The sequence below is a fragment of the Polypterus senegalus genome, chromosome 12 (genome assembly GCF_016835505.1).
Source record: "Polypterus senegalus isolate Bchr_013 chromosome 12, ASM1683550v1, whole genome shotgun sequence".
Classification (NCBI taxonomy): Eukaryota; Metazoa; Chordata; class Cladistia; order Polypteriformes; family Polypteridae; genus Polypterus; species Polypterus senegalus.
In genome coordinates, this window is record NC_053165.1 from 70,602,377 (window position 1) to 70,628,143 (window position 25,767).

Genomic DNA, 25,767 nt, shown 5'->3' on the forward strand with positions numbered 1-25,767 from the left:
TGTAACGTCCCAACTCCTCCTAGAATTACGCCTCTTTGAATATGCAAATCAATATAAATCGCCCTTAAGCTCAGCCTTCTGTGAAAAGACAATGGGAAAAGCATGGGGAAAATATAAGAATTTCAGCGAATACCAAGTGGAGGCAAAGGAAAAACATACTATTTGTTCAAATAAACCGTGGTATAATCAACAAAAGGAAGTTGATCGAGTGACATAGCGTGTTGGAGAAACTTAAATGCTCACGTACACAAAATCGCACAGTGCCGGAAATAAAAAAGAAGTCACATATCAAAGTCGCCGTGAAAAGCCGAGTTGTAGCCCACTGTCTGAGTGTCATATGAAAGCTTATTAGGGTACAGAGAAAAAAGGCACACAGTGGGGAAAAAGCACGAAATGTCAACTTCAATCTCGACATTTCCACTTTAATCACGTAGTTTATTTTGTCATTAAAGTAGAACATCATAAACTTCATCTTAAAATGGTTTAATTAACCAGTTTCTAAAATCACATCGTAATTAAAGTAGCACGTTAAATGCTTTGTTTTGTATTTGATCTTCTATGTGCTCTATGTGTGTGAATCACTACTTGCTTCTTAAACCGGCTCTCTTCCTCCAACTGGACACAGAATCCATTACATTTGTAATATTACAGCTCTCTGAATAACTAAAATACTGAGATGTATATGTGATGTCATTTTCATGATGATAGGAGTTAAAGCACGTTATTAAACATGTGTTTCACTTCGATGAAATAATTTATTGCAGCAGTACTCAGGGGCGGCTCTAGGCTTGTGGTGGCACTGGGCAGAGGAAGAATCGGTGGCTCCTTCGCCCGCCGTCAGTAAGGTAGCTTATGCACAGTGGATGGCCACGTCCGTTGCAGACACTGCATAGCCGCCTCGTGCTCATGACACAAGCATTTAACTTTTGCCGAAATTTGTCGCTGCGTTTTTAGCTGTGTTGTTATTTTCTCTTTCTGTTTTATATTCAATATATATTGGCGTAGCCGCCACTGCAGTCCTTGCTTTTCTTTCCCCAAGTAACCGATTGCCACACAATCAGCTCTGTAATAGAAGTTAAGCCATCTGTAAGCTTAGTGCCGATTCTTCAAAACGTTTAAAGAACATTGAAATATCTTCGTAGTACATGTTTAATTATTCTATCCTTCACGACACTCCCAGTGAAGAATATAGATTATTTAAATGAAGTTAAAGTTTTATCTGTATAATTTAATAAACATATTTTGCTGCATTTCACCTTAAAAATGATATCGTCATCATATGTAAATACGCGCTTTATAAAGTGGCTCAGGTTGTGCGATATTATAACTATAGTGCAAGTTTACAGTGGGGTGATTGTATTTATAAGTACAAACAGTTCTACAAAGTGCAATTGATTGAATGCATTTAAAGTTCTTTGGATGAAACGGTTTCTGAACCGCGAAGTCCGTACAGGAAAGGCTTTAAAACGTTTTGCCGTGGCTGAGACAGCGTGTCCTTGAAGCTGTATACCGATAATTCTCTTTCTGATCAGCTGCTGCTGTGATTCACACTCAGATACAGTGATATAAATACTCCGAGTGGTGCAGTGAGAGTAATATGGAAAAAGATGATCCGCTGTGGCAACTCCTAACGGGAGGAGCTGAAAGAAGAAGAAGAAGAAGAAGAAGAAGAAGTGAGAGTAACAACGCTAAAGCAGTTATGGTATTTAGAATAGTTTGACCATTCTGTGGACCATTATATTGTTACAAGTTAATTACAATCAGATGCATTACACTAATAAACAATATGCGGTTAGTTTCGGTGTATTTATAAAGCCCCGTCAGGAAAATAATGAGTAACCACGCAAGAACAGTAGCATTGCTTTGACGCTGGGTGCCGCCAGTCTGCAAAACCGAGTGGAGAACTTGCTTATGACAAGGCATGAGGTACCATGGAAAAGTGCGTGGCTTTACGCCAAGTGTAGGTTTTATACATCGCGATTTGAACGTGGAAAAGTTCTTACGCAACATTTCTGTCCGTACGCACCGTTTATACATGAGGCCCCAGAACCGCAAAGACGCTAGCGTGTAGTGCAGGCACAGGGTTAGCAAGCGAAGTGAGTATTCTGCTAGCCTTCTGAACACTTTCTGAAGTCAATAACTTAGACTCCTAAATCCTTCTCATAAGTTGGGCTCTCGATTTTCATACCTCCCATTATGTTTTCAAAACTCACATTTTTACTTCCTATGTATAACACTTACATACATTTACTGACATTCAGTTTCATCTGCCCAAGCCTGTCTGCTGTCCAAGTCCCTCTGTGATGATTCACTGGGTTCTCAGTTATCTGCCAATCCACCTACCTTGGTATCATCTGCAAACTTCACCAGCTTGTTACTTCTATTCCTATCCAAATCATTTATATATAATAAAAATAGCAGCTGACCCGTGCTGGACACCACTCTTAACATCAGCCAGTTCTGAAGAGGTTCCCCAGACCATCACCCTTTGCCTCCAGTGTCTGAGCCAACTTTGGACTGTTGGTGTCAGCGGTAAGATGTTCTCAGTGCCATCAGTGACTTGAACAGAAGGCGGGAGTCTGGGTGTACCTGATTTAAGGTGGTGAGCTGCAGCAGCTCCATTGCTAGCTCCATGCACAGATACAAGCCACGTCTTTCGTATGGTTTTCTCTGTGAGACGGTTAACAATTATGAGGTGGTTCACCCTTGACTATTTCATTATGCTTTAATATTCATTATTGTTTGTATTAACAAGGAATCAGTAGAGTATTTGCATGGTACAGTATAGTATGCCTCAGTATCCTGCGATAGCTTTGAACCCTGCAGCACTCCTGGAATGCTTTGAATGGCCAAAACCCTAAAAGGGATAAGATGGTTGGAAAAGGACTGAATGCCTGTAGAATATATCGAATGTCAAATAAATATATATTTATTTCTGTTTTAATAATCAACGAAAAACATAATTAAGGACAATTAATATATTGATTGTACAAAAAAAATAGTTTTAATGCAAAGAATCGTTACTTAGCAACGGCAACTAACATATGCAAAGGACGCTTACTTCCGCTGACACATTAGATTAAAAAAAAAAAGTCCCAAGCTTCTGTTTGCTTGGAATGTTTACGATCTTACCATCTTTAAATTATCTTTTGCTTTGCATTCATTTTATTTGTTCTGTTTGATTAGTCTTCTTCCTTTATTTCAAATAATATTATTGCTCTTTTTACAGTATGTACAATAACAAACCATCCCGTCCCTTCTCCGGGGACTTTTATTGTGATACATTCGGCTCCCAGAACCCCGGAAGTGGCTTTGTCGCACTGGACACAGCTTTGTGCGGCGGCGCGATGGATCTCGTACTGTGTCTGCTGGGCTCCGTTCTTTTCTTTTTAAACGTAAAATGTTCAGAATTAAATACAACAGCAACAGAGAGTCAGCTGAGCAGCAACGAATCGTCGTGGGATGAAGATGCAGCTACACAGAATAGCAGCCTTCTTCCGTTCGGCGTCACCGCTGCAACCGAAGAACCCGCTTTTGGCAGTTACTCGACGGACGCGCCGGCTACCTTAGCCCCGATCACTTTATCGCCGTCGCTCGGTTTTCCTCGTGCAGCAGCCACCGTGACGCCTTCGCAGCCACTGATTAGCTCCCTGCAGGCGCCTGTCACCGACGGTAGGGTCGAGTCACTTATTTACTTTTTACTTCTTTAAGATCCTAAAAGCCAAATCCTTTTTACTGCACATTTCTGGCACATGCCACCACTAAATTGAGTTAGTTTAGAAATCAGTTCAAATATGGGCGATCCTTCCACACGATTCCAGATTATCCTCATGTGAATGTGCGACATTCCGGTGCTCCGTGGCCCTTCAATGGATGACATTACTATGTTTCATTCCAGGAACCCCATGAGCAAAGTAAAAGAAAACCTGATCTCCATATAGAAATATCAGTTAGAAAAGACATGACAACATGACTAGAGTAAACAGAGAAATCTCCTAAACCGATTTAGTTTGTGGTGTACCAAAAATCCATCGAGTTCAGTCCAGATTTGACACTACAAAAGATCAACTCCAACGATAGATAGATAGATAGCCAGCCACAGACCCCAGAGGGCAGGGGTCAAATGACTTTTAATCCGCAAAATACCTTCAGACAGGTTTACCTCTTATGCACTAAACAAAATTATCTTCACATTTCTTCATTCATTGCTCCCGGATGAGCTTTGTCCACCTCTTCTGTCTACTCGTTTAAACATTCCCTGCCCAAAAGACATCCCAAAAAAAAGGCAAAATGTACTCCTTTCACCATATTACTTAATAAAACATTGAAGAGCCTCTGGGTCCTGGGCCCTTCCTTCGTATTTAGAGTGCAATGTTTTAAGTATATAAAATCGAAGAGCAGGAGTGTGTGTTGCCCCCTTTGTGTGAATTCTGAAGTGAAGTTTAAATCAAGCTGCGAGAGTATAGCTTCACAATCGCAAGGCTTTTCAAGATTCTTTAGACCAAGAAACCCCAATGATTGTTGGAAAATTTCTAAGATGGAAAAAGTAGGGATAAGATGATATACAAATATGAAGAGTAATGCTTAAATTTGTGTTAAAATTAGAATCTAAATTTCTCCTGGAGAAGTTCATGCCTACCTCCGGATTATTACCTTATACTTATTTTGAATGTAGCAATAAAGTATTTCCATTGGACTGTTTCACCTCAGAAACAGTTCATTATTTTCCAAGTCAAAGTTATTTCTTGACAAACATGGCATGTGAAATTGTGTTCCAATGCTCAGCGTTTTCTTTATATTTCAAAAATATCTTGCCTGTACTAGCAGTTTACATTGGAAAGAACGGGACACGGGTACCGCCAGAAAACAAAAACCCTTAAAACTTAACAATTGCATCCATTATTCAAGCCAAGACAGTTGTCGAGTATTATTCTGCATCTTGCAATTTCACACATTTAGTAAAATACGTAGGTTACACGTGTCATTGTGGAACACCTTGCTGGTGTCTGAGTTGAAGTGGAGCTGTATGCCTGTTACTGATCCAGCCACAGTCCCATCCATCTCGTCCATCAAGTGTCACTCTCATCTCATCAGTCCATAAAACCTTTGAAAAATCTGTCTTCAGATCTTCTTGGCTTAGTCTTGACGTTTCAACTTATGTGTCTTGTTCGGTGGTGGTCGGGTTTCAGCCTTCCTTACCTGGGTCGTCTATGTCTCTGAGCACTGAACACCTTATACTTCTGGGCACTCCAGGTAGGTTGCAGTTCTGCAGTAGGACAGCAATGGAGGATAATGGGCACCTGGTAGCTTCATGTTTGATTCTTTCTCAAATCCTTGGCAGTTAATTTGCGTCTTTTTTTCTCTCAGAATGTTTCTTGCCACCCTGTTGACTATTTGCAACAAAATGTTGGTTCTGTGATCACGCCCCAATATCTACAATTTTTGACTTTCCAAAGTCTGTTAAATCTATTTTTTTGGCCCATTTTGCCAGAGGAAAACAAGCTGCCTTATAATGATGCACACCTTGATATACAGTAGGCTGTTGATCTCCTTAGGCCACACCCTCCCTCATTACACAAACACACATCACCTGATATGCTTAAATCCAATAAGCACTCAAGTTTTCTCAACTTGGAGTTAGAATATATGCATCAAAATGATGATATGGTGCAAATACTCGCTTGCCTAATAGTTGCGCACAGTGTATGGTTTAATTTATTGGCACAGGTTGAAGGTTACCAGAATACAAATAACAGCTAACATTTTTAATGATATCTTCCAATGTAAGCATATATGACATTGAGTGACAATAATCTACTCTCTCTCTCTAATATCTACATCTATCTATATATATATCTATATCTATATCTATCTCTATATATATATAATCCTAAGCCTGAAAGTGCAACGATTTTGTGTGACTTTTTTCTGTCACTTTTTTGTCACGCTTTAAATCGGGCTTATTGTAAAACCTACATATATATGTTTGCTATTATTCTTTTCAGAATTTATCAAACTTTAATGTGATGTTGTTAGATTTTCAGATTTTTATTCCTTTTTTAAAATTATAAACTAAAAAATATCAAGAACTTGCGTCCTACAAGACGAGACTTTTTGCCAAAAGATTTAACCACGCCTGGGGCTGGAAATAAAAGACAAAGAGTAGGACAGCTGCTGTACAGGCTTTTAAATGTTCAAAGCACTGTGCGAGATGCAGATCACGTGGCACGGCAGCAGCAGCTGATTGAGCAAAGAGGAGGTAAAAAAAAACTTTGTTTCCCATTATATCACCGTTTAAGAGGGGTTTTTGGAGGAGCGACAATGTCTCCTTGGGGTGCTTTCAAGCCCCACTGTTCACAGATTAAGTGACAGAGATGCGAAGTAGCTGGCGTGTAGCGCAGGCCGGGGGGGGGTTTTATTGGCGAGCGAAACAAGCAGGGGGAACCCCCCTAGTGACCCTATAAACAGAAAAAGAAAAAAAAAAAACAACAGGTCCAGTTGCTGACCCCTAACAGAAGCCATTGCAGAATGGCAGTAATTTGTCTTTGATTTGGGTATTTTTACACAAGAGACAAGGACTTGCTGTACTGAAAAAAAGAAAATTCATATTTTATATGTCGTCATCTTGTTAGTGTCACAAAATACATTTAATCTTGATACCCCCAAAACATAATGTAATTGTATTTCTCATTTCAGTTTCCAGCCTGTGCCCTTGCAATTTGTTGGAGAATCAGTGTGACGTCAACTGCTGCTGTGATCCTGGATGTGCTGAAGAGTTTGCGCTGTTTACCGGCTGTTCAGTTCAGCAAGTGATGTGAGTGCTGCCTCTGCTTTGAGAACTGTTTTATTTTCCATGTCATGGTCCATGAGATCCTAGACAGCGACAGTGGCTGCAGGTTTTCACTCTTAATTAGTAATAAATTACTGCTACTGATAGAGCAGACCTCTTTTGCCTTCATTTTAATTTGCCTTGTCTTTTAAGATTGAGAACTCTTTATCTTGCAGCCACAGTGGCCCTCCAGGATCTGAGTTTGACACCCCTGGTTTAGATGTATTGACAACACACGTAGCTCTGATCTCTCTCTCAAAAAACGACAGATGTTACTCCTTAACAATCTGTAGATAATGTCTGCTGAACTAACAGGTCCCGCTAACTAAGCGGAGGCTAGGTGCACTCCAACACGTGACAAGATGTAGACCAACTTAAACAGAGGCTGGCGAGTGAATGAGGAAGGCCCCGCCCCCGCCACTTTGTTGGATTTGCATAAATACATCAGTACTACAAGCGAACTTTAGCACTTAGCGCAATGAGAGAAGTCGCAATAAAAACCTGAAAGTTGAAGCAAGTTATAGAAAACAACCAGATCTCAAAACATTAGATGTGAAAAGTGGACAGACATACACAGAACGTGCTTGGACCATGAAATTTTTAAAACCGTTTCTTAGCAAGCACCTAGGAGCCAAGGGTAACCTGCATTCCAAATTTCAAGTCCCAAGTCCTCATGGTTCGGGAGATTTTGTGATGAGTGAGTCAGTGGTATTTGACGGTTACATATATAGATAATATATACAAATTGTGTTACTTCACCTGTTGAAGCTTCACTTGGACAATACTGCACTATATTTTGCTACCATAATGGTAATAAAAAGAGAATTAATAAAAGAAGACAGACAGACTATTATATGACTTTAAAGTGTAGATCTTTACTTTAGAGAAATTGCAAAGAGGTGTCAGCCAGTTCAGCATCCTACACCATGAAAAGGAACTTGGAAAATGGAAGAAACTCTGACAGGAGTAGGTCAGGGAGATCCAAAGCCTCAACATATATCGGCAGACAAGTTTCTGAGAATCGGCAGCTTGCATGATGGGCAACAGCTTACAAGTGGTTCAAGTGAGCAAGTGTCACTTTCAACTGTGAAGAGAAGACATCACACTGCGGGTTTGACAGGTCCAGTGGCAGTAGGAAAGCCACTGTTAAAATTACAAAGAGGGTTTCCTGGGCCAGGAACCATTGCCAGTCTCAAAAGAAAAGAGTTATGGATAGTGTATAGCCTGAAGCTGTTGTCCTGTGAGGTGGCGACCATCATGCCAAGGATTTTGGAAGTAAACTAGAAGTCTTCAACCATGATGTGACTAAGTGGAGGATAGGAATGTCATGAAAGTTTCATCCTTTCAGCCTCATTTTGATTTTTGGGGACAGATGATGATGATGATATTAGGGTTAATTACTTATGTTCTATTCTATTCAGATCCACACTCACACCATCACAAGGGGTTTTTATAACACATAAAAGTTTAAGTGTAACAAAATAAAAAAAAACAAGATCATTCAACACATGTTGAGTACCAAAGAAACTCACTTTTGATTCGAAATAAAGTCTGCATAAGTAAAACCACATTTATTTGTAGATGAGAGTAGATCTCCGGTATGAGAAGACAAACAGTAAAAACGCTATTTAGACTGACTCTGTTTAGAAAGTAGTAACAGTTTTGTGTTTGTATTCCTAGCACGGACAGCATGCTTTGTAGCCAGAAGGCAGTCATATACTCTCTCAACATGACGGCGAACGGAACAATGCAAAGAATATCGACTTTAACTGACCGGATCAACCCCGACTTCTTCTGCATACAGACAAACAACTGTGAGTAACGTCAGGTCCAAAATCACAATGTCAAACAGAATACAAAAGTTTTCTTGTAGTTGACTTCATCAACTGAACAATTTCATCCCGTACTTACTTTGAAAGTTGCTTCTTCTTTTGCCAGTTTCCAGTTTCTTCATAGCCACATGTTTAAATGTCTTTCGTCTGAAGCCCCCATTTTGTTTTCTTAGCATTACGTTAACAAAAAAAAGGATGTGCTTTCAAACAGTTTTTCTCCATCATTGCCACTGGTGGTGCTTTACAGTATATATCTACTTTGGAGGAAAAAAAAGATGTCATATTGTACATTTTTAATTTAATATTTAAAAATTTAATCCAAGGGACATTCAAAACGTTTCCACACTTTTATACTTTTGTTGGAAACTGTGAAGTCAGGAGGAGTCGTAATTGGGCATTAAAAAGTACAATGCTGGGAAACTTACATTAGGCGACTATGTAGAAAAGTGATGTCAATTGTTTTTGATACTCTTAATAAATAGAGTTGGAAAAAAAGTGCAGAAACTTTTTGAACGGTCCTCGTACTTATTTATATTATATCTTTTTTTTAATATAAAGATGCAGCAGGCTTGTCATTTGGTACTCCTGAAATACCAACCAATGGAAACTTCGATACCTTGGTAAAGACGTTCTCTGGGCCTTCCTTCAGCTCTGCGGGCACAGCGTCAAGCACCTCTCCAAGTCAAGCCAGTGGTTACAAGGTAACTGAGCAGTCCTCAGCTGAGCACTTGTCTGCCTATTAGATTACACCGATGAATGATGGAACGTTTACTCCACATTAGCCGCAAAATGTAAACTTAGTACTGTGACTTTAATAAGGGCTTAGTTTATGGCATTTAATAAAACTGTTATAGATATGATTATTCCAGAATACATCACATTTTAAAAATTTTTTACAGGTGGCTTCAAGGTCCTGTTGATATAAATAGTCTCAAAAATTATTATTCCAATGTAGTCATTAAGTCTGCTGTTCAGGGACCTGGGAGACAGCCCAGCAGATTCACTTACTCCTGGGTAGTTTACAGCGGCCAATTAACCCAACGAGTAAGTCTTAGGGACACTGGAGGACAAGCAGAGTATTCAGACAAGAAAAGATTCATGGAGAACTGAGGAAAATGTGCAGGACGCACACAGATAGTGTCTGGGGTTTTTAGAACATTGAACTCTGGAGCTTGGAGGTAGCATCAGGATACTGCCACCTCATTGAAATGAGTCTCAATACAATTTATATAAAATTGTTTTTATCGTGGCTCAGCTTGTTGACATTTATTAGCCAAAGTAGTAAGGGGCTGTGTTAAAAATGGCGCAGCCTAAAAAATAAACTTAATTGTAAAAACATACATGTTCTCTTTTGGAAAACTATTTCTGTTATAGGGCGGCGCAGTGGGTAGCGCTGCTGTTTCACAGTTAGGAGACCCGGGTTTGCTTCTCGGGTCCTTCCTGCGTGGAGTTTGCATGTTCTCCCCGTGTCTGCGTGGGTTTCCTCCCACAGTCCAAAGACATGCAGGTTAGGTGCATTGGTGATTTTAAATTGTCCCGTGTGTGTGTCCACCCTACGGTGGGCTGGTGCCCTGCCTGGGGTTTGTTTCCTGCCTTGCGCCATGTGTTGGCTGGGATTGGCTCCGGCAGACCCCCATGACTATGTAGTTAGGATATAGCATTTTGGATAATGGATGGATGGATGGATTTCTGCTATAGACTTAAACTTAGAAGTTACATGCAATATATTATGTGAAAGTACTTATTTTTTTGCTAGGCACTTCTGTAATATTGAATATTTTTCATTTTTTTAGTATGGTGATCTTATTCAAACAAACAGCATTAAAGGAATTTTAACACTTCCAGCCCCAGCTGGAAACTCCTGGTGTTCTAATGGCAATCCTGTAGGTAAGGATGAGGCTTCTCCATTACTGATTCTTTGTTCACTGTATGCGTGTACGAAATATTTGTGTTGGATAGAAATTCTCCCATTTTATTATTAGTGAGGTGGTAACTACAAACTCATCTGAACTTATGTAGTCTGAGGCTGGTGAAAACAGTGGCAGAGAAGCCAGTGAAAATGAAGAGCAACCATGACAGTCCTGCACACTCACGCGAGACAGCCTGTTTATTATATTCGGAATTTCCAGAAATCATGGAAACGTTTTATATGTTGGGCAGTAATGGAGCAAACAGAAAATGGGCTAAATGACACCAGGACCACATCTGCCCCCTGCCCTGACCAACCCAGTGCACAGCAGGCTGCGAAGCAACATGACTTTTTGGTCTCTTTGGAGATGAAGGTCAGAGAACAGAACATGCAGAAGACGGACCAGTTAGTAATCCCATTCCAAAGCCAGAACCTTAAGAAGGGTCCAGTGGCCTACATTTGGAGATCAGGGGCAGGGCAGAGACAGTACCAGCAGTTAAAAGATATCCTGTTGGACTGAGAAAAACACCAGCTTATTTGAAGGACTACTTCTGAACATGGACAGGAGTATTTTATTTTTTTTATAGGCAGTGCACTCACTAGAGCACAGGAAGATGAGAAATTTTTATTATTTTAGCCAGTTATTGTGTTTTTTCCTTTCTCCAGTTCAGCATTACTGAGACAATAAATTCAGTTTAATGGAGGAAGGTGCTGGATTATTAATCAGGCAGCGATGGAGGCTGACCGGACAGCAGGGGCTGTAAAAAGGAGGCAGTTTGTAGCTTGTTTTATAACAAAAGATACAGATGTAAAAATGTAGTTTTAATAAGAAACGAGAAGCATCAAAATCCCATCTAAAATAATTTAAGTGACACCCACTTATGTTTCATTGCTGTTATCTTTAAGTATATATATATATTTTATGCTGCCCCATGCTAATCTCTTACTGTATTATGCACGCCATACTGGACATTTTAATAAAGGAGGAAGATGTGATTTATTTTAAGTGTGCAGTTGACAGAAATAGAACAGAATCCAAATGTCACTTCCATTGCATTAAGCTTACAGATCCACTAGATTTGTTGTTCTGAGGCTGTTTATTTCTAGGCAGTGGTACACGCTAGTGAAATTTCTAGAAACTTTTGTCTGAAGTACACAAAGTGTTACAATATGTTTTGGGCAGCCCTCTTATATTAAACGCATGACAGGCATTGCATACAAATGTCTTTGCCTCCATGTAAAATAACAGGGTTTTCCGGCATCACCAGGAAGTGGTATTGCTTTTTAAAAGGGATATATATATATATATATATATATATATTTTTATATATATATATTTTTTTTTGGTAAAAATGACATGTTTTGACAGGTTTTTACAAAATCAGCAGGCTCAGTGTAACGTGAAGTTCAGCTTGGCAACTGATTGTACGAATCTTTCATCAGTAAACATTGCGAGCTATTCCAACTTCCAGATTCTCCAAGTAAGTGTCCTTTCTGTACCAATATTTTTAAAAAATTGTGTGCTTTTCAATAATTTTCTTTAATCGTATAAATGATTAACTATCAAAACTCAGTAATGTCAGTTTCATCTTACACTACTGTACTAAATTTACATTCTGTTTCCATTTCAGACTCCAGGTGCTGCCAGCTCAGTAAGTTTTGTGAATTTATGGATATATATTTGTAAACATTTATTACATATAAATTGTTAAACTATACCTCTTTTAGAACATTAGAACACTCTAGACGAGAACAGGCCATTCAGCCCAGCAAAGCTCACCAGTCCTATCCACTTGTTTCTTCCAGTTAAACATCAAGTCGATTTTTGAAAGTCCCTAACGTCTTACTGTCTACCATACTACTTCTTATTCCAAGTGTTTATCATTCTTTGTGTAAAGAAAAACTTCCTAATGTTTGTGCAAAATTTCCCCTTAACAAGTTTCCAACAGTGTCCCTGTGTTCTTGATGAGCTCATTTTAAAATACAAGTCTCGATCCACTGGACTAACTCCCTTCATCATTTTAAACACTTTACTCATGTCACCTCTTAATCTTCTTTTGCCTTAAACTGTTAAGGCTCAGCTCTTTTGAAATCTTTCCTCATAACTCATCCCCTGTAGCCCTGAATCAGCCTAGTCACTGTTCTCTGGACCTTTTCTAGCGCTGCTATGTCCTTTTTGTAGCCTGGAGACCAAAACTGAACACAGGACTCCAGATGAGGCCTCACCAGTGCGTTATAAAGCTTGAGCAGAACCTGCTGTGACTTGTACTCCACACATCAAGACGCTATATAATCTGACATTCTGTTAGCCTTCTTAATGACTTCTGAACACTGGAAGTTGATAGCTTAGACTCTATTATGTCTCCTAAATCCTTCTCATAAGGTGTACTCTTCATTTTCCGACCACCCATTGTGTATTCAAACCTAACATTTTTACTTCCTATGTGTAATTCTTTACATTTACTGACATTAAATTTGATCAGCCACAAATCTGCCCAAGCCTGTCTGCTGTCCAAGTCTGATATAACGGATTCCAAATTATCTGCTAATCCACCTATCTTGGTATTGTCTGCAAACTTAACCAGCTTGTTACTTATATTCCTATCTAAATCATTTATAGATATTAAAAATAGCAGCGGCCCCAGCACTGACCCCTGCTGGTCACCACTCTTAACATCGGCCAGTTCTGATGAGGTTCCTCACACCATCACCCTCTGCTTCCTGTGTCTGAGCCAATTCTGCATCCATCTACAAACATCACGCTGAACTCCTACTTGTTTTAATTTGATGCCCACCCTCTCATGTGGCACCTTATGAAATGCTTTCTGAAAGTCCAGATAAATAATCTCATCTGCTCCACTTTCATCGTATCCTTTTGTTGCCTCCTCATAGAATTCCAGCATGTTAGTAAAACTCGACCTCCCTCTTCTTGACCCCACGCTGACTGTTCCTAATAACTCCTGTCCTTGCCATGTGTTGCTCAATCTTATCCTTAATATTTCCTTCCATTAATTTTCCAGTGATGCATGTTAAGCTTACTGGCCAATAGTTGCTTGGATCTGCCCGGTCACCCTTTTTATATAATGGGATGATATTTGCCATTTTCCAGTTCTTCAGAATCTCACCAGTGCACAGTGACTAACTAAAAATATATGTCAAGGGTTTATATCTGTACTCACTAGCCTCCTTAAGAACATGAGGATAAATATTATCTGGTGATTTGTTTGATTTACTCTTATTTAATCTGAGCAGCACTTCTCCCTCTGCAATTTCCAAATCTCTTAGTACCTCCTTAGTAGTCCCTGTTACTACTCTGAGGTTGTCCACTTACTCACTTGTGAACACCTCAGAAAAATTTAAGTTTAGGGCATCCGCTATTTCACTGTCTGTATCTTTTAATTCTCCTTTACTATTTCTGATGCACTTGACCGTGTTGGTGCTTTAACATGCTGTACTCTGATACACTATTTGTTTTCTTACAAAACTGACAAATTAAAATTATGTCATTTACTATTAATTGAAACTAAAATGGTTGAAGAATTAATGCCTTTTTAAAAAAATGTAACAACTGCCTTTAATTTTTGTCCTCTTAAGCTTGTTAACATCACGTTGCGCTCCGTTACACTGCAGTCCCTGGATGGAATGCGTAGCCAGTCAAGTGTCTCAAATGCATCTTCATATGCTCCTTCAATACTGCAAAATGGGAGTGTGTGCAGCAAAGTAGTCCTACAGGTATTTATGGAATTTTTACATAACACCCTCAACGCTATTTCATCCAGTTTTCAGTCTTTGGGGACTGGAGCCTAGCCCAGCAGAACTGAGCGTAAAAGGTGCCACTCCAACACATGGTCCTTTAATCTAATTTAATCTTTGAGGATATGGAAGGAATTTCAAGTCATTATTTAATCTTTTGATTGATGCAATAATAAATTTTACTCAGACAGCAGTACACAGTACAGCTTTATTTAAAGAGCTTCCGTAACAGGCCAACTTTCCCCCAGGGGACAAATAAAGGTTTGTCTATGTGTCTATATGTTCACCTCACAAAGGTATATGGAGAACACTTACTGCTGCGACAACACAATGTAATGTTTTCTAGTACATTTGATAATGATTATTCCTAAAACCACAATTTTTTAAATATTTATTTATAAATTGAACCTGTCCATAAATAATTAAATGACTTGAGCTGAAAGTACCTCTTTAAGTTGCATGGCCATATTTTCTGTTTATTGTTAACAAGTGCATAATATCAAGCGCATAACCACATAATTTCCATTGACTAATATTGGCAGTTATTAGTCTGAAGAGCTCAGGAACTTTAAATGTGGCACTGTCATAGAATTCCACATTTATCACAAGTAATTATGTGAAATTGCTGCTCAACTGTAAGTGCTATTTTTGTAAAATGGACGTATCTGAGAGCGACAACAGCTCAGCCACTGGAAGTGGTAGACTGTGCAAACTCACCAAGTGGGGCTCTCAATTTCTGAAACATGTTTATATCACCAAGTCTGAAACAGATTTGCATGACCAAAGCCTAATATCACTCTGCACAATGCCAGATGTATGTTGGTCAGATGCACACATAGGGTATTAATCTGTTACCATATTGACTTAACATTGAAATGAAATAGTTCATTTTTATGTTTTTAACTAAGTTTAAATGTTTTCCAGGTACATTATGTGATAATCTACAGTGAAGCAGGTGCCATTGTGAATGCTGAGGCTTCAATTGTGTTGGGGGTCGTCAATTCAGTTCCTGTGCAGCAAACCTTTCAGGTCACATTTGTGCAGGTAAAGGCTACAGTTAAACAGCACATTTACTAGAAACAAATAATAAACCATTTCTATTTTATATAGTGTCTTTATATAGTAAACCTCTATCTGTTACATCTGTACTTGTAAAGTGATTAGGTAAAGTTGCTCTCATGTACTTTTTAACGGTTGGAGCACGGGCAGTTTAAGGGATGTGCTCAGGGTCAGTCGGACAAAGGCTGAAGTAGCAGACTTGGGATTTAAAGGTCAGTGCCTTAGCTCTTAAATCACATGCCTGCTTAGAAATCTATTGTTATTTATAACACAGGAATGCATAGAGAAAATATGCTCACTTTGGCCTTACAGTCTATAAAAATGCTGATATAAATGTTGAGCAAATTTTCTGTTTTAGGAAAAAACAACCTCTACACCTGTAAGTGGAAATCCTGGATATATCAATGGGCTCCCTCTTCTGGCTGGATCCTTAATAGCAGGATATCCTTTAAGAATTTATTTTTTTTATTTTACTAATCAAGGGGTATTATTTGATACTTTATAATTATGACTTTAGAGAACAGACTGAATTGTTGTTTAATAGTTGACAGACCAGCAATGCTTGCTAGTGATTCAACCAAAACCAGGTAAGAATTTCACTGTACACTTGTGACAATACAACTATTACTAAATCTTAGTACCTTTAAAGTCCCACACATACACAACACATGCTTGATTCAAGCAGTTAGATATGAACAAATATTTAAATAATTTTCTGAATTGTTTTAGAGTGGCAACCTTAAAACCAAGCCTTACTTTAGATACTGTAGCATTACTCTCTCCACATAGTGTCAAAACTGAAATGAAACTCAGTAGATGATATCCCATAATTTTAACAGTATAAGATACATTTTTAAATACGTTGAGAAAGGTATCAACATTTTTTATATTGATATAAGATTATAGCATGTTTCAAGAATAATCCATCCATCCTCTTCCGCTTATCCGAGGTCGGGTCGCGGGGCAGCAGCTTAAGCAGAGAGGCCCAGACTTCCCTCCCCCCGGCCACTTCTTCCAGCTCTTCTGGGAGAATCCCAAGGGGTTCACAGGCCAGCCGGGAGACACAGCCCCTCCAGCGTGTCCTGGGTCTTCCCCGGGGCCTCCTCCCGGTTGGACGTGCCCGGAACACCTCACCAGGATTATTCAAGAATAATACATTTCCAAAAGTAAAGTTCTCGTGTGAGTGTTGATCAGTAGATAAATTAAGCAACTGGATACGCCCATACTGTTATGTTTTAAGACACAGAGTTTAGCCTGAATTTTTGCCCTTCTTCCACCCTACCCCAGTATTTTTAATGCCTGAAAACGATGATACGGTGTTGTAGTGTGATTGGGTAAAAATGGAGAGCTTTGAAAACGCAGACTAAAACTGCACTCTGATTGGTTCATGCCAATTATGTGGCCACTCCCTACTTGAATTAGAACAAATAAAAACGACTGGTGAATTAGGACCGGATAACTTGCAACACAGCACAAGAGTGAGTTAGCAGGCAGGCATATTTATTTTGCACAGTATGTATTATTTTTCGTTTAACTCCAATTCACATCTGGCATTGTTCAGAGCACTAACAGGTTTGGACAGCTAACGGTGATGAAGAGCTCAAGCGTGCAGGACTGCTTGGCCTTGCCAGGAGAAAGGTTGCCAGTTCTGTTTGGAATGAATATGGCGTCTGGGTGCAGTTTAAGGTGAGGGAATTTAAAGCAATGTTATTGAAAAATAAATCTACATATCATCACAGTTTTTCTATTAATTGCTGTTTTTAAGGCCTCAAAACTGTTCAAAGAATAAAACCTATGGCATTTTTCAGAAAATGTAACCTTAAAGAAATACAATATCAATATATTTACCAGTAATTACTTTATATTTCTGTTTTAAACATTACATTAAGCACTTTAACATTTTGGATTTATTAGAAATGAATTCAGGCAACCATCCCCACCACTTACTGTGTTTTCTACTCTGAATTTCACCTTCACAGAATAAACAACATCAGCAACTGCAGTCTTGTCTCTGAACAAATCTTTAGAGTCCTCATAGGGTCAAATGTTCCCGTTTACGTCGCCTCCTTTGGAAATTCGCAGGCCCAGAATGTTTTGGACTGGGTTCAGATCAACACAGTAACTACTGCATCGGTAAGAATATCAGAATTGTTGAAAATGAACTCCTTGATAAATTACTCTGCAAAGCCAATGGGAGATATTACTGCACAGCAACAGAAGAATCCAAAAATGCACAAAACCTCGTAGATTGTTTTAATAATTGAAACCCATATACACTCATGTACTCATTTTTTTTTTTTTTTTGGGAGTAGAAAAAAAAATAACTTGATATGGAGCAATGAAAAATGAGCAAACTGAACTTATACTTCATCTGAACACTTGTAGCCTAAGCTTTGTGTCTTTTATGTAATTCACATTCACTTTCTACTTGGGCACGTCATATCATTTAATCCTTAGTAATAGATATTACCTCCATATCTTTCACAGTGAAATTAGAAAATTAGAATTAAAGAATTAAATTTAAAAAAAAAATGAAATTAATGTTAGGCTTATCCCTCTTAGTGTCTTATTTATATACTGCACATGTGTAATAGGTGGTTTCATTCAATTTGTACTATGAGAGCAAGTGATTAGGTTCTAATATATTGCACTTAACTCATTTTCAGAGCTCTTTCAGTTGTAATATTCCCTTGTCTCTGGACCTTGTGATTCAGTGGACCAAGTATGGCTCCCTCGTCAATCCTCAGGCTCAAATTGTGAGCGTAACTCGGATGATCACCACAAACTCTACAGCTTTGGTACGTTTTTTTTCCCCCATTTCTTCCCTCATTTACAGATATTTTTATTATCATTTAGTTAATATGCCTCTAATATCATAATTTGATACATGGATACACAGTCATTTTTGCCTTAAAAATAATTCTGCAAATTTAAAGGATTTCAGAATACGTTGAATAGTTACATGTATCAAAATACTCAGAATACTCTAATGGCAAAATGTAGATCTGCTTTCAAGATAAGAATTCAGACATTTAGGTCGTAATTGTATACGCTACAGTCGTGTCCAGCCAGCTGAACTAAAATTACTCACCTTAAAGAGAAGATGTGCCTACAGAGCAGCATGAAACTCCTGGCATTTATGTAACTGTTATTGGGTTTTTGTTCTTCCCCACTAGCAAGGAACCTTGCAGATATCCAGTACAGTCTCCTTCGTGGATGTGTCTGCTGCGGCTCAGCCAGGATACAAAGCTCCGCCAACGATTGATGCCAAGTTGCCTTTTGACTTCTTCTTTCCATTTGTATGAATGTGGCAGAACACATATCCCATAAACTCTCATTAATGTGTTCAACACTGGAAGGTTCAAGCCATATACATCCAGACTCCTGTTTAGCATGCCAGGTCAACATTTGGGAGAAGTACATCATTTTTTTTTACAATATATTTGGTTCATCAGGGGCACAGATCACAAACTGGCATGCTTTAAAACAGATTTCTTAAAATGATTAACTTAAAAATATTTATTTGTAATATAGGAGAGAATATGTTTGGACCATACAAAGTTTGTACATTTTGTATATGTTTATATTGTTTTATAAAATAATTAACAAAAACATAATAAATACAGTATTCTTGAAGTATTGGAAATTCCATCCATCCATTAACCAACCTGCAAGACCCACGGGGGTCTGCTGGAGCCAATCCCAGCCAACATAGGGCGCAAGGCAGGAACAAATCCTGGGCAGGGCGCCAGCCCTCCGCAGGACGGACACACACAAACACACACACTCTAACCAGCTTGTCTTTGGACTGTGGGAGGAAACCCACACAGACACGGGGACAGCATGCAAACTCCACGCACCGTAGGTGACACCATGCCACCTATTGGAAATTGGATTCCTTATTTCTCCTAACTTACCAGTAAAACTTTCATTTTTTAATGTCTTCCAGTATTAGTCCCAAGAAAGAAATCCTGCTGAAGGTTTAACGTATTGGAGATGGTGGTAATTAATACAATACAGCATATCAACAATACACTGAAAACCTTTCTTTTCTTTTTGCATTTTAAGGGTTTTCTTTGCACATTTTGGTACTTGGATAAAAACACTTTGCTTCTAAATTTCTTTGCATGGACAACACCACTTTTTTTGTCTTACTTAGCAAATAATTAGGAACATCTGCTTATCCATGCAATTATCTAATCAACCAATCATATGGCAGCAGCACGTACGTGTGCTTTAGTTAATGTTAAAAAAATTTGACTGTGGCACGATTGTTGGTGCCAGAGGGGCTACTTTGAGTATTTCTTGAATTGCTGATCTGCTGGGATTTTCATGCACACTCATCTCTACAGTTTACGTAGAAGGGTGCATTAAACATCCACTAAGCGGTAGTAACATCTTGTTGATGAGAGAAGTCAGAGGACAATGGCCAGACTGGTATGAGTTGACAGAATGGCTAAGGTAATTCAGATAACCACATTGTACAACGGAGTTGAGCACATAAAACGTCTCAGAATGAACAACCCGTCGAAGTTAGAGGCAAATTGGGTTTCACTCATGTCAGGCAAGAACAGAAAGCTGAAGTTGCAGTGGGCACAGGCTCATTAAAACTGGACAGTTGAAGCCTGGTCTGATGAATCTCGATTTCTGCAGAAGCTCACAGAGAGCAGGTTCAAATTTGAAGCCATGCACCCAGCAAGCCTTGTGCCAACAGTTAAGGCTGGATCTGGTGTTAAGTGTAATAGTGTGGGGAAAGTTTTCTTGGCACACATTAGACCCATTTACTACTAATCAATCTTCGCTTGAATGCAGTGACCTACGTGAGTAACATTGCTGACCGTGTGCATCCCTTCATGGCCACTATTTACCCATCTTCTAATAGCTACGTCCAGCATGATAATAAAACCTGTCACAAAGCAAACGTCATCTCAAACATGAACGTGATATTGAGTTCAGTTTTCTTCCGCGGCCTTCACAGTCACCAGATCTTAATCCAGTAGAACACTTTTGGGATTTGGAGGAATGAGAGATTTGCAGCATGAATGTCATTTCAATATGGACCAGAAAGTCAAAGGAACACTTCCAACATCTTGGGAAATCCATATCACAAAGAACTGAAGCTGTTGTGAGAGCAAAAGGAGTCCCTTCTCAGTACGGCAGTCCTAAGATTTTGCTCAGCGAGTGTACAAACCCGGCAAATGATTTATTTTTGTTGAGGAGCCGTCTCAACCCTTGCTATGATGGGTGTGGAAGTTCCAGTTCAAAAAGTTCTATCCATATCTAAATCCAGAATTTAGGTTCAGCTTGATGAGGAGTAACATTCGATTAGTACACCAGGCATACTACAAACATAGATGTTACTTAAATTCTGATTCACGTTGCACTTCGTGAGTATTTAAAACTGAACTGAAATTTTGAAATGTGTCCAGTGACCAACATCTTACCCCACAATGTACTGCAAGACTTTTCAGACATGAACGGCCTTAGTTGGACAGCTTCTACTCCAGTGTCATCAGTGAGACAGACAGCCTTTAGTCCAATGACAACAACCTACTGTTTCGATTTAAAATGGCTTGGTTCTTATCCTTCTTTTAAACTGGAAAAGCAACCTGGCATGACTGCTTGAAGTTTGATTTAAAGCACCAGGGTAAAACGGAGAAACCCTTACTTAATGGCTCTTTTTAACCTGTACAGCTGCTCCCCACATGCACTTGTGACCCAAGAACACTCGGTGTACTCCAATTTTGAAGAATTGTTTAAAGTAAGAACATGACAGGTGGTTTGTTTTTTTTTTTTTTTGAACATTGAAGTATGTCCAGTGTTTAAGGACTGCAAAGGGCTACCCAACTTTTGCTTAACATTAGTGCTATAGTCTGATAAATTTGTTATGAAAACACCACGTTAACATTCACCTATTCATTTTGAACCTCATATTTGAAAGTACGTGTATAAAATGCACAATTTGTAACCCAAATTTGAACATATTTACTCATTTTAAATATGAAATGCTCAAAAGTATGGGTTTATAGGCACGAAACATTCCATTTCTCTTCTCGGTACTCAAATGTGGCACTTGGTGCCACGGCCCACCTGCCAAGTTGTTTTGCCTGCCTAAGGTAAAGTCATCCCTGATGGAGGATCGCAGGAATCATGGGAAAGAGGGGTCCTTTCATCAGATTAGCGCTATTTCAGCTGTGGAATGGCCAAATGGGGGAGGTAGATTGATGGATGAGGTCTCCAGGACTCTAAACAAATCCAAATCATATTATGGGATATCATTTACTGTTAAATTCTACTCCGTACTTGTAAAATTTTTATTTTTTACCGTATTGAGGTTTTGTTCTGTTCTGTATATTGTATTAACCCCCATTGTTTTTGACACCCACTGCACGCCCAACCTACCGGGAAAGGGGTCTCTGTTTGAATTGCCTTTCCGGAGGTTTCTTCGATATTTTCCCTAGAAGGGTTTTTTCTTGTCTTCTTAGAGAGTCAAGGCTGGGGGGCTGTCAAGAGGCAGAGCTTGTTAAAGCCCATTGCGGCACTTCTTGTGTGGTTTTGGGCTACACAAAAAAATAAATTGTATTGATAGATAGATAGATACTTTATTAATCCCAAGGGGAAATTCACAATTGTATATTGTAAACAAACATAAAGGCCCACCTAACAGGCACGACCAGATCTAAATTTACCCCAGGGACCAACAATGATCATGTCATGTAACGTAACTGAGTATTCACCGTCTTACTGTTGTTGTGCTTGAAATAGTTTTCCAGTTTTAAATTGTATGAATTGACCCCAAGGTTTTGTTATTAGGTGTTATATATTGACACATGGGGTTGACACATGCGGTGTGATGTCAATTTTAAGTTTGGTCAAATCAAACAGAAATAATCAATGAGGCTGTCTTACTGAACTGATTTGCAAAAAACATAAAGGAATACTCCACACAAATGTGCTATTGTTTGTATATGTTGCATACCACAGGTACTTTTTAATGTCATGTTTTCATTTAGAAGAGAAAAAAAGTCTGTATTATAATAGAAGCCAATACTGACCACTTCTGTACAACAGCAAATGCAGTGAAAAACGTTAAATGAAAAAAAAAAAAATCTTACGTTACTCGTGTCACATAATCTACAGATCAGCTGTCCAGTTTTGTGCTCAAAATGTGCCAAAAGCATGCGTTTTTCCTAAAATATTATTAAATGGCTACTTCTGGAAAAATTAGCACACATCATAAACAAACTGAAGTCTAATGAGATTGACTTTTTGAATAAAACATCTGACTCTGGAGCTAAGAATTCTTGAAGTATACATGTCTTATATAAACGTCTACACGTGTGAGTGTGTGTGTGTGTGTGTGTGTGTGTGTGTGTGTCTGTCCAGCCCGGACATGCGAGGCTACAACATGAAGCTCAAAGACCCGACAAGGCGGCCCAAAGTTAACGAGTCGGAAGAAGAAAGAAGTGCAACGCTACAGCATGAAGCTGAAAGAAAGCGACTTCATCGCCTAAGTGAAACCGCCAAGGAGAGAGAAACCCACCTAGCTGCTGATAGACAAGGGGGAGCCAGCAGGTCGGCAAAACAAAATCGCAGAGTAAAGAGAAACTAATGCACAAGTGAGGTGAGCACATCAGCAAAATGAAACTTCCAAGGAGAGAGAAAAACTCGCTTAGCTGCCGATAGAAATGGGGGGGCGAGCACATCCGCAAAACAAATTCACCGACTCTGCATTTCAATTTTTTTTCTGACGATTTCAATAGTTTCTAGGAGCACAGGCGCACTCTGCTAGTTTATATTTTAGCACGCTTGAAGTATACTATTGGAAAGCTCAAACGTGGATTATGCAACACAAGTAACGTGACATTCTGTCAAAACATAAAAAAAGTCAATATTATTGTAAAAAGACATTCATATTGGGATAGTATTGTACAGTGGGGTTTCACCGCCCTTCCATATGCCGTAAGTTGTGCGGTTTGTGGTACCTGTATGAATTTACCATTTACACACACATTTGGATTTAACTAATTTCAGACCAACTTGTAAAGTATAAAATGTTTACGTGTCACGAGAAAATACACAGAAGCTACTTCATAGAGACTATTTAAATGATTATTTAAATCATTTGACTCCGTCCACAAATCAGTACAGCAAGTAAAACTTACAGAAACGACCAACACGACTATTTCTTAACATAATGCGTTTTACAAAGAAGACACATATACTGTATATATTTTTTTTTCATAAAAAGCATCTGACAAAAATAAAAATGTGTTTATAAAAGCTGAAGCACAAGATTTCAAAAACTATACAATTGGGGGAGATTTTTCAATGGCTAGATTTAAACAACCGCCTTATTAAAGTATAGAAAATCAAATCCAGAAATGGAATTATACTTCAGTTATATGCACCTTGACCAGTTGAGTCACAAATATAAAAACACACACTTTTAATATAATTAATTAGTCACCTTGTAACACAAAGTTAAGTCACTGAAATAACATTTGCAATCACATTAACCCCATTGCCACTTAGCAATATACTTAACTTACAAAGTGACATTAAGAAGAATGATGGGATGAGAAAACTCACCGACAGTCTTGTTTGCCCACATTAATTAATGCATCTTGGGTTGCTTGAGGTCGAATGATTTATAATACAATAATGGCACTGCATTTGAAATAATACAATAATGGCAATGTATTTTGTCAGCCCAATTTAAGCATACTCACAACACGATCTAAGTGAGCTGGGAAATCGGCCTTTATTATACAGATCAATTTTCTACATCTCAGAGGCTCAATATCTTCTGTACGAGCTCAGTAGTGTCATCAGACTTGACTAGCAAACTGCCCCATCCGATAGAGAAGGTATTGTAATTCCATTCTGTCGCAATACTGTGCACAATCTCTCGATTTCAGTTTCCTAGAAAACAATGACATGCTCTTTTTAGTTGGAAATTGGCGTGACAGCAAAGTGCCAACGCATGGCAAGCAAGAGAAAGTTCAGTCTTCATGCATTCTATCAGAAATTGAGGAAAATGTTCTTTTGTCTAACCCTTAACACCATGCTGCCCCCTGGGATCTTCCACACGGCTTCAGCCACCTCTAAAAACAGAACTTTTATACATGGAGGCCACTTTCCTGTTAAGACGAGTGTGCAGGTAGAAAAGAACTGAAAATCTCATACTGACCTTTAAGGATTTTGACATTCTTGATATCCTTCTGCTGTGAAACATTCTGACCTGTCACCGTTTACACATCTTAAACAACTATTATCATATACTGATAATTTCTGTAGTATCTAAATCTATTATTTATTTATTATATTACCTATCTACTGACTATATTTATGTATCTAGATTGCACAATACCATACATTGCATCAATGTTCATATTGCTAACTACACGTCAATATTGCTGCTACCTCTTTGTCTTGTTTTTGTACAATGTCTTGTTTGTGTTTTAATTTGAAATTTTAATTCCATTCTTAATTTATTTTTTGCCCGTCAGGTTGTTACACTGTGGACCCTGAGCTTCACAATTTCATCTCTCTGTATACTTCTATACGGTTGAGATGACAATAAAGTTCACTTTGACTTTGGTCTCTTTCACTTGCCTTGTGACTCATGCCCTTCTGAGCTGTATAAAGACAAAGTTAAGCAATGTAAACGAACTTGCCTTCTGTCTTTTATCATTTTCAAGTTCGCTGATCCGCTGCGTTAGCTCGTCATTGGCCTCTTTCAGCTTCTCGATTTTTTGATTTGCTTGTGACTGTACCGATACAAGAATTCCTGTAACAGACCTCAGAATTAATCCCTAGTACATACATGTACAAAATCACGTAAATTGTTCTACAAAAATAGATTACTTTAGTACTAATCTAAATACAATACAATTTATTTTTGTATAACCCAAAGTCACACAAGAAGTGCCCCAGTGGGCTTTAACAGGCCCTGCCTTTCGGCATCTTCTCAGTCTTGACACTCTAAGAAGAAAATCTAAATAAAAACCATTCAGATCTTCCACCATATGTAGGAAAAGCATATTCATTCTGATTGTTACAATAAATGGGTCTGTTTGGCCCTACTACTGCTCTAAGATATGAATATCACTGAATCAGCGCAGAATAAAAATTCAAAGAGTGCCATTAGCAGCATGGCGTTTGGTGCTCAAGTGTGTGTGTGTGTGTGTGTGTGTATATATAAACACAGCAGAGGTTCTTCCAAAATGACCACCCATGGAAAAATCACACTGCCATGTTCATGTCGGTCATTTAATGACTGATCCTCAGAAGAAAATGAACAGGGAGGGCAAATGTATATTACAATGACCTCACTAAGCATGTTAACATAGTTTACTAGTATATTTTTAGGATTATGCGTT

General features: G+C 38.7%; 2 protein-coding genes across 6 annotated transcripts in view; one reads left to right on the forward strand and one right to left on the reverse strand.

Moving 5' to 3' along the window:
- Nucleotides 1–3,316: 3,316 nt before the first annotated feature.
- On the forward strand, nt 3,317–19,018 carry LOC120540959 (tectonic-1-like). Its single transcript, XM_039772162.1, has 14 exons — nt 3,317–3,672; nt 6,697–6,814; nt 8,510–8,643; nt 9,220–9,362; nt 10,455–10,550; nt 11,941–12,051; nt 12,202–12,222; nt 14,165–14,302; nt 15,248–15,367; nt 15,741–15,823; nt 16,928–17,068; nt 17,362–17,515; nt 18,049–18,180; nt 18,559–19,018. The coding sequence occupies exons 1-14, from the start codon at nt 3,348–3,350 to the stop codon at nt 18,685–18,687; spliced, it is 1,845 nt and encodes a 614-aa protein (XP_039628096.1). The 5' UTR covers nt 3,317–3,347; the 3' UTR covers nt 18,688–19,018.
- A 3,320-nt stretch (nt 19,019–22,338) lies between these two features.
- hvcn1 (hydrogen voltage-gated channel 1) overlaps nt 22,339–25,767 on the reverse strand; it is a 28,076-nt gene continuing 24,647 nt past the window's right edge. For all 5 annotated transcript variants that reach the window (XM_039772164.1, XM_039772163.1, XM_039772167.1 and 2 more), the window contains exons 5-6: nt 25,063–25,175; nt 22,339–24,307 (exon numbers count right to left, since the gene is read on the reverse strand). In XM_039772164.1, coding sequence (XP_039628098.1) covers nt 24,224–24,307; nt 25,063–25,175 — 197 coding nt within the window. In that variant the 3' untranslated portion in view covers nt 22,339–24,223. The remainder of the gene's footprint in view (nt 24,308–25,062; nt 25,176–25,767) is intronic.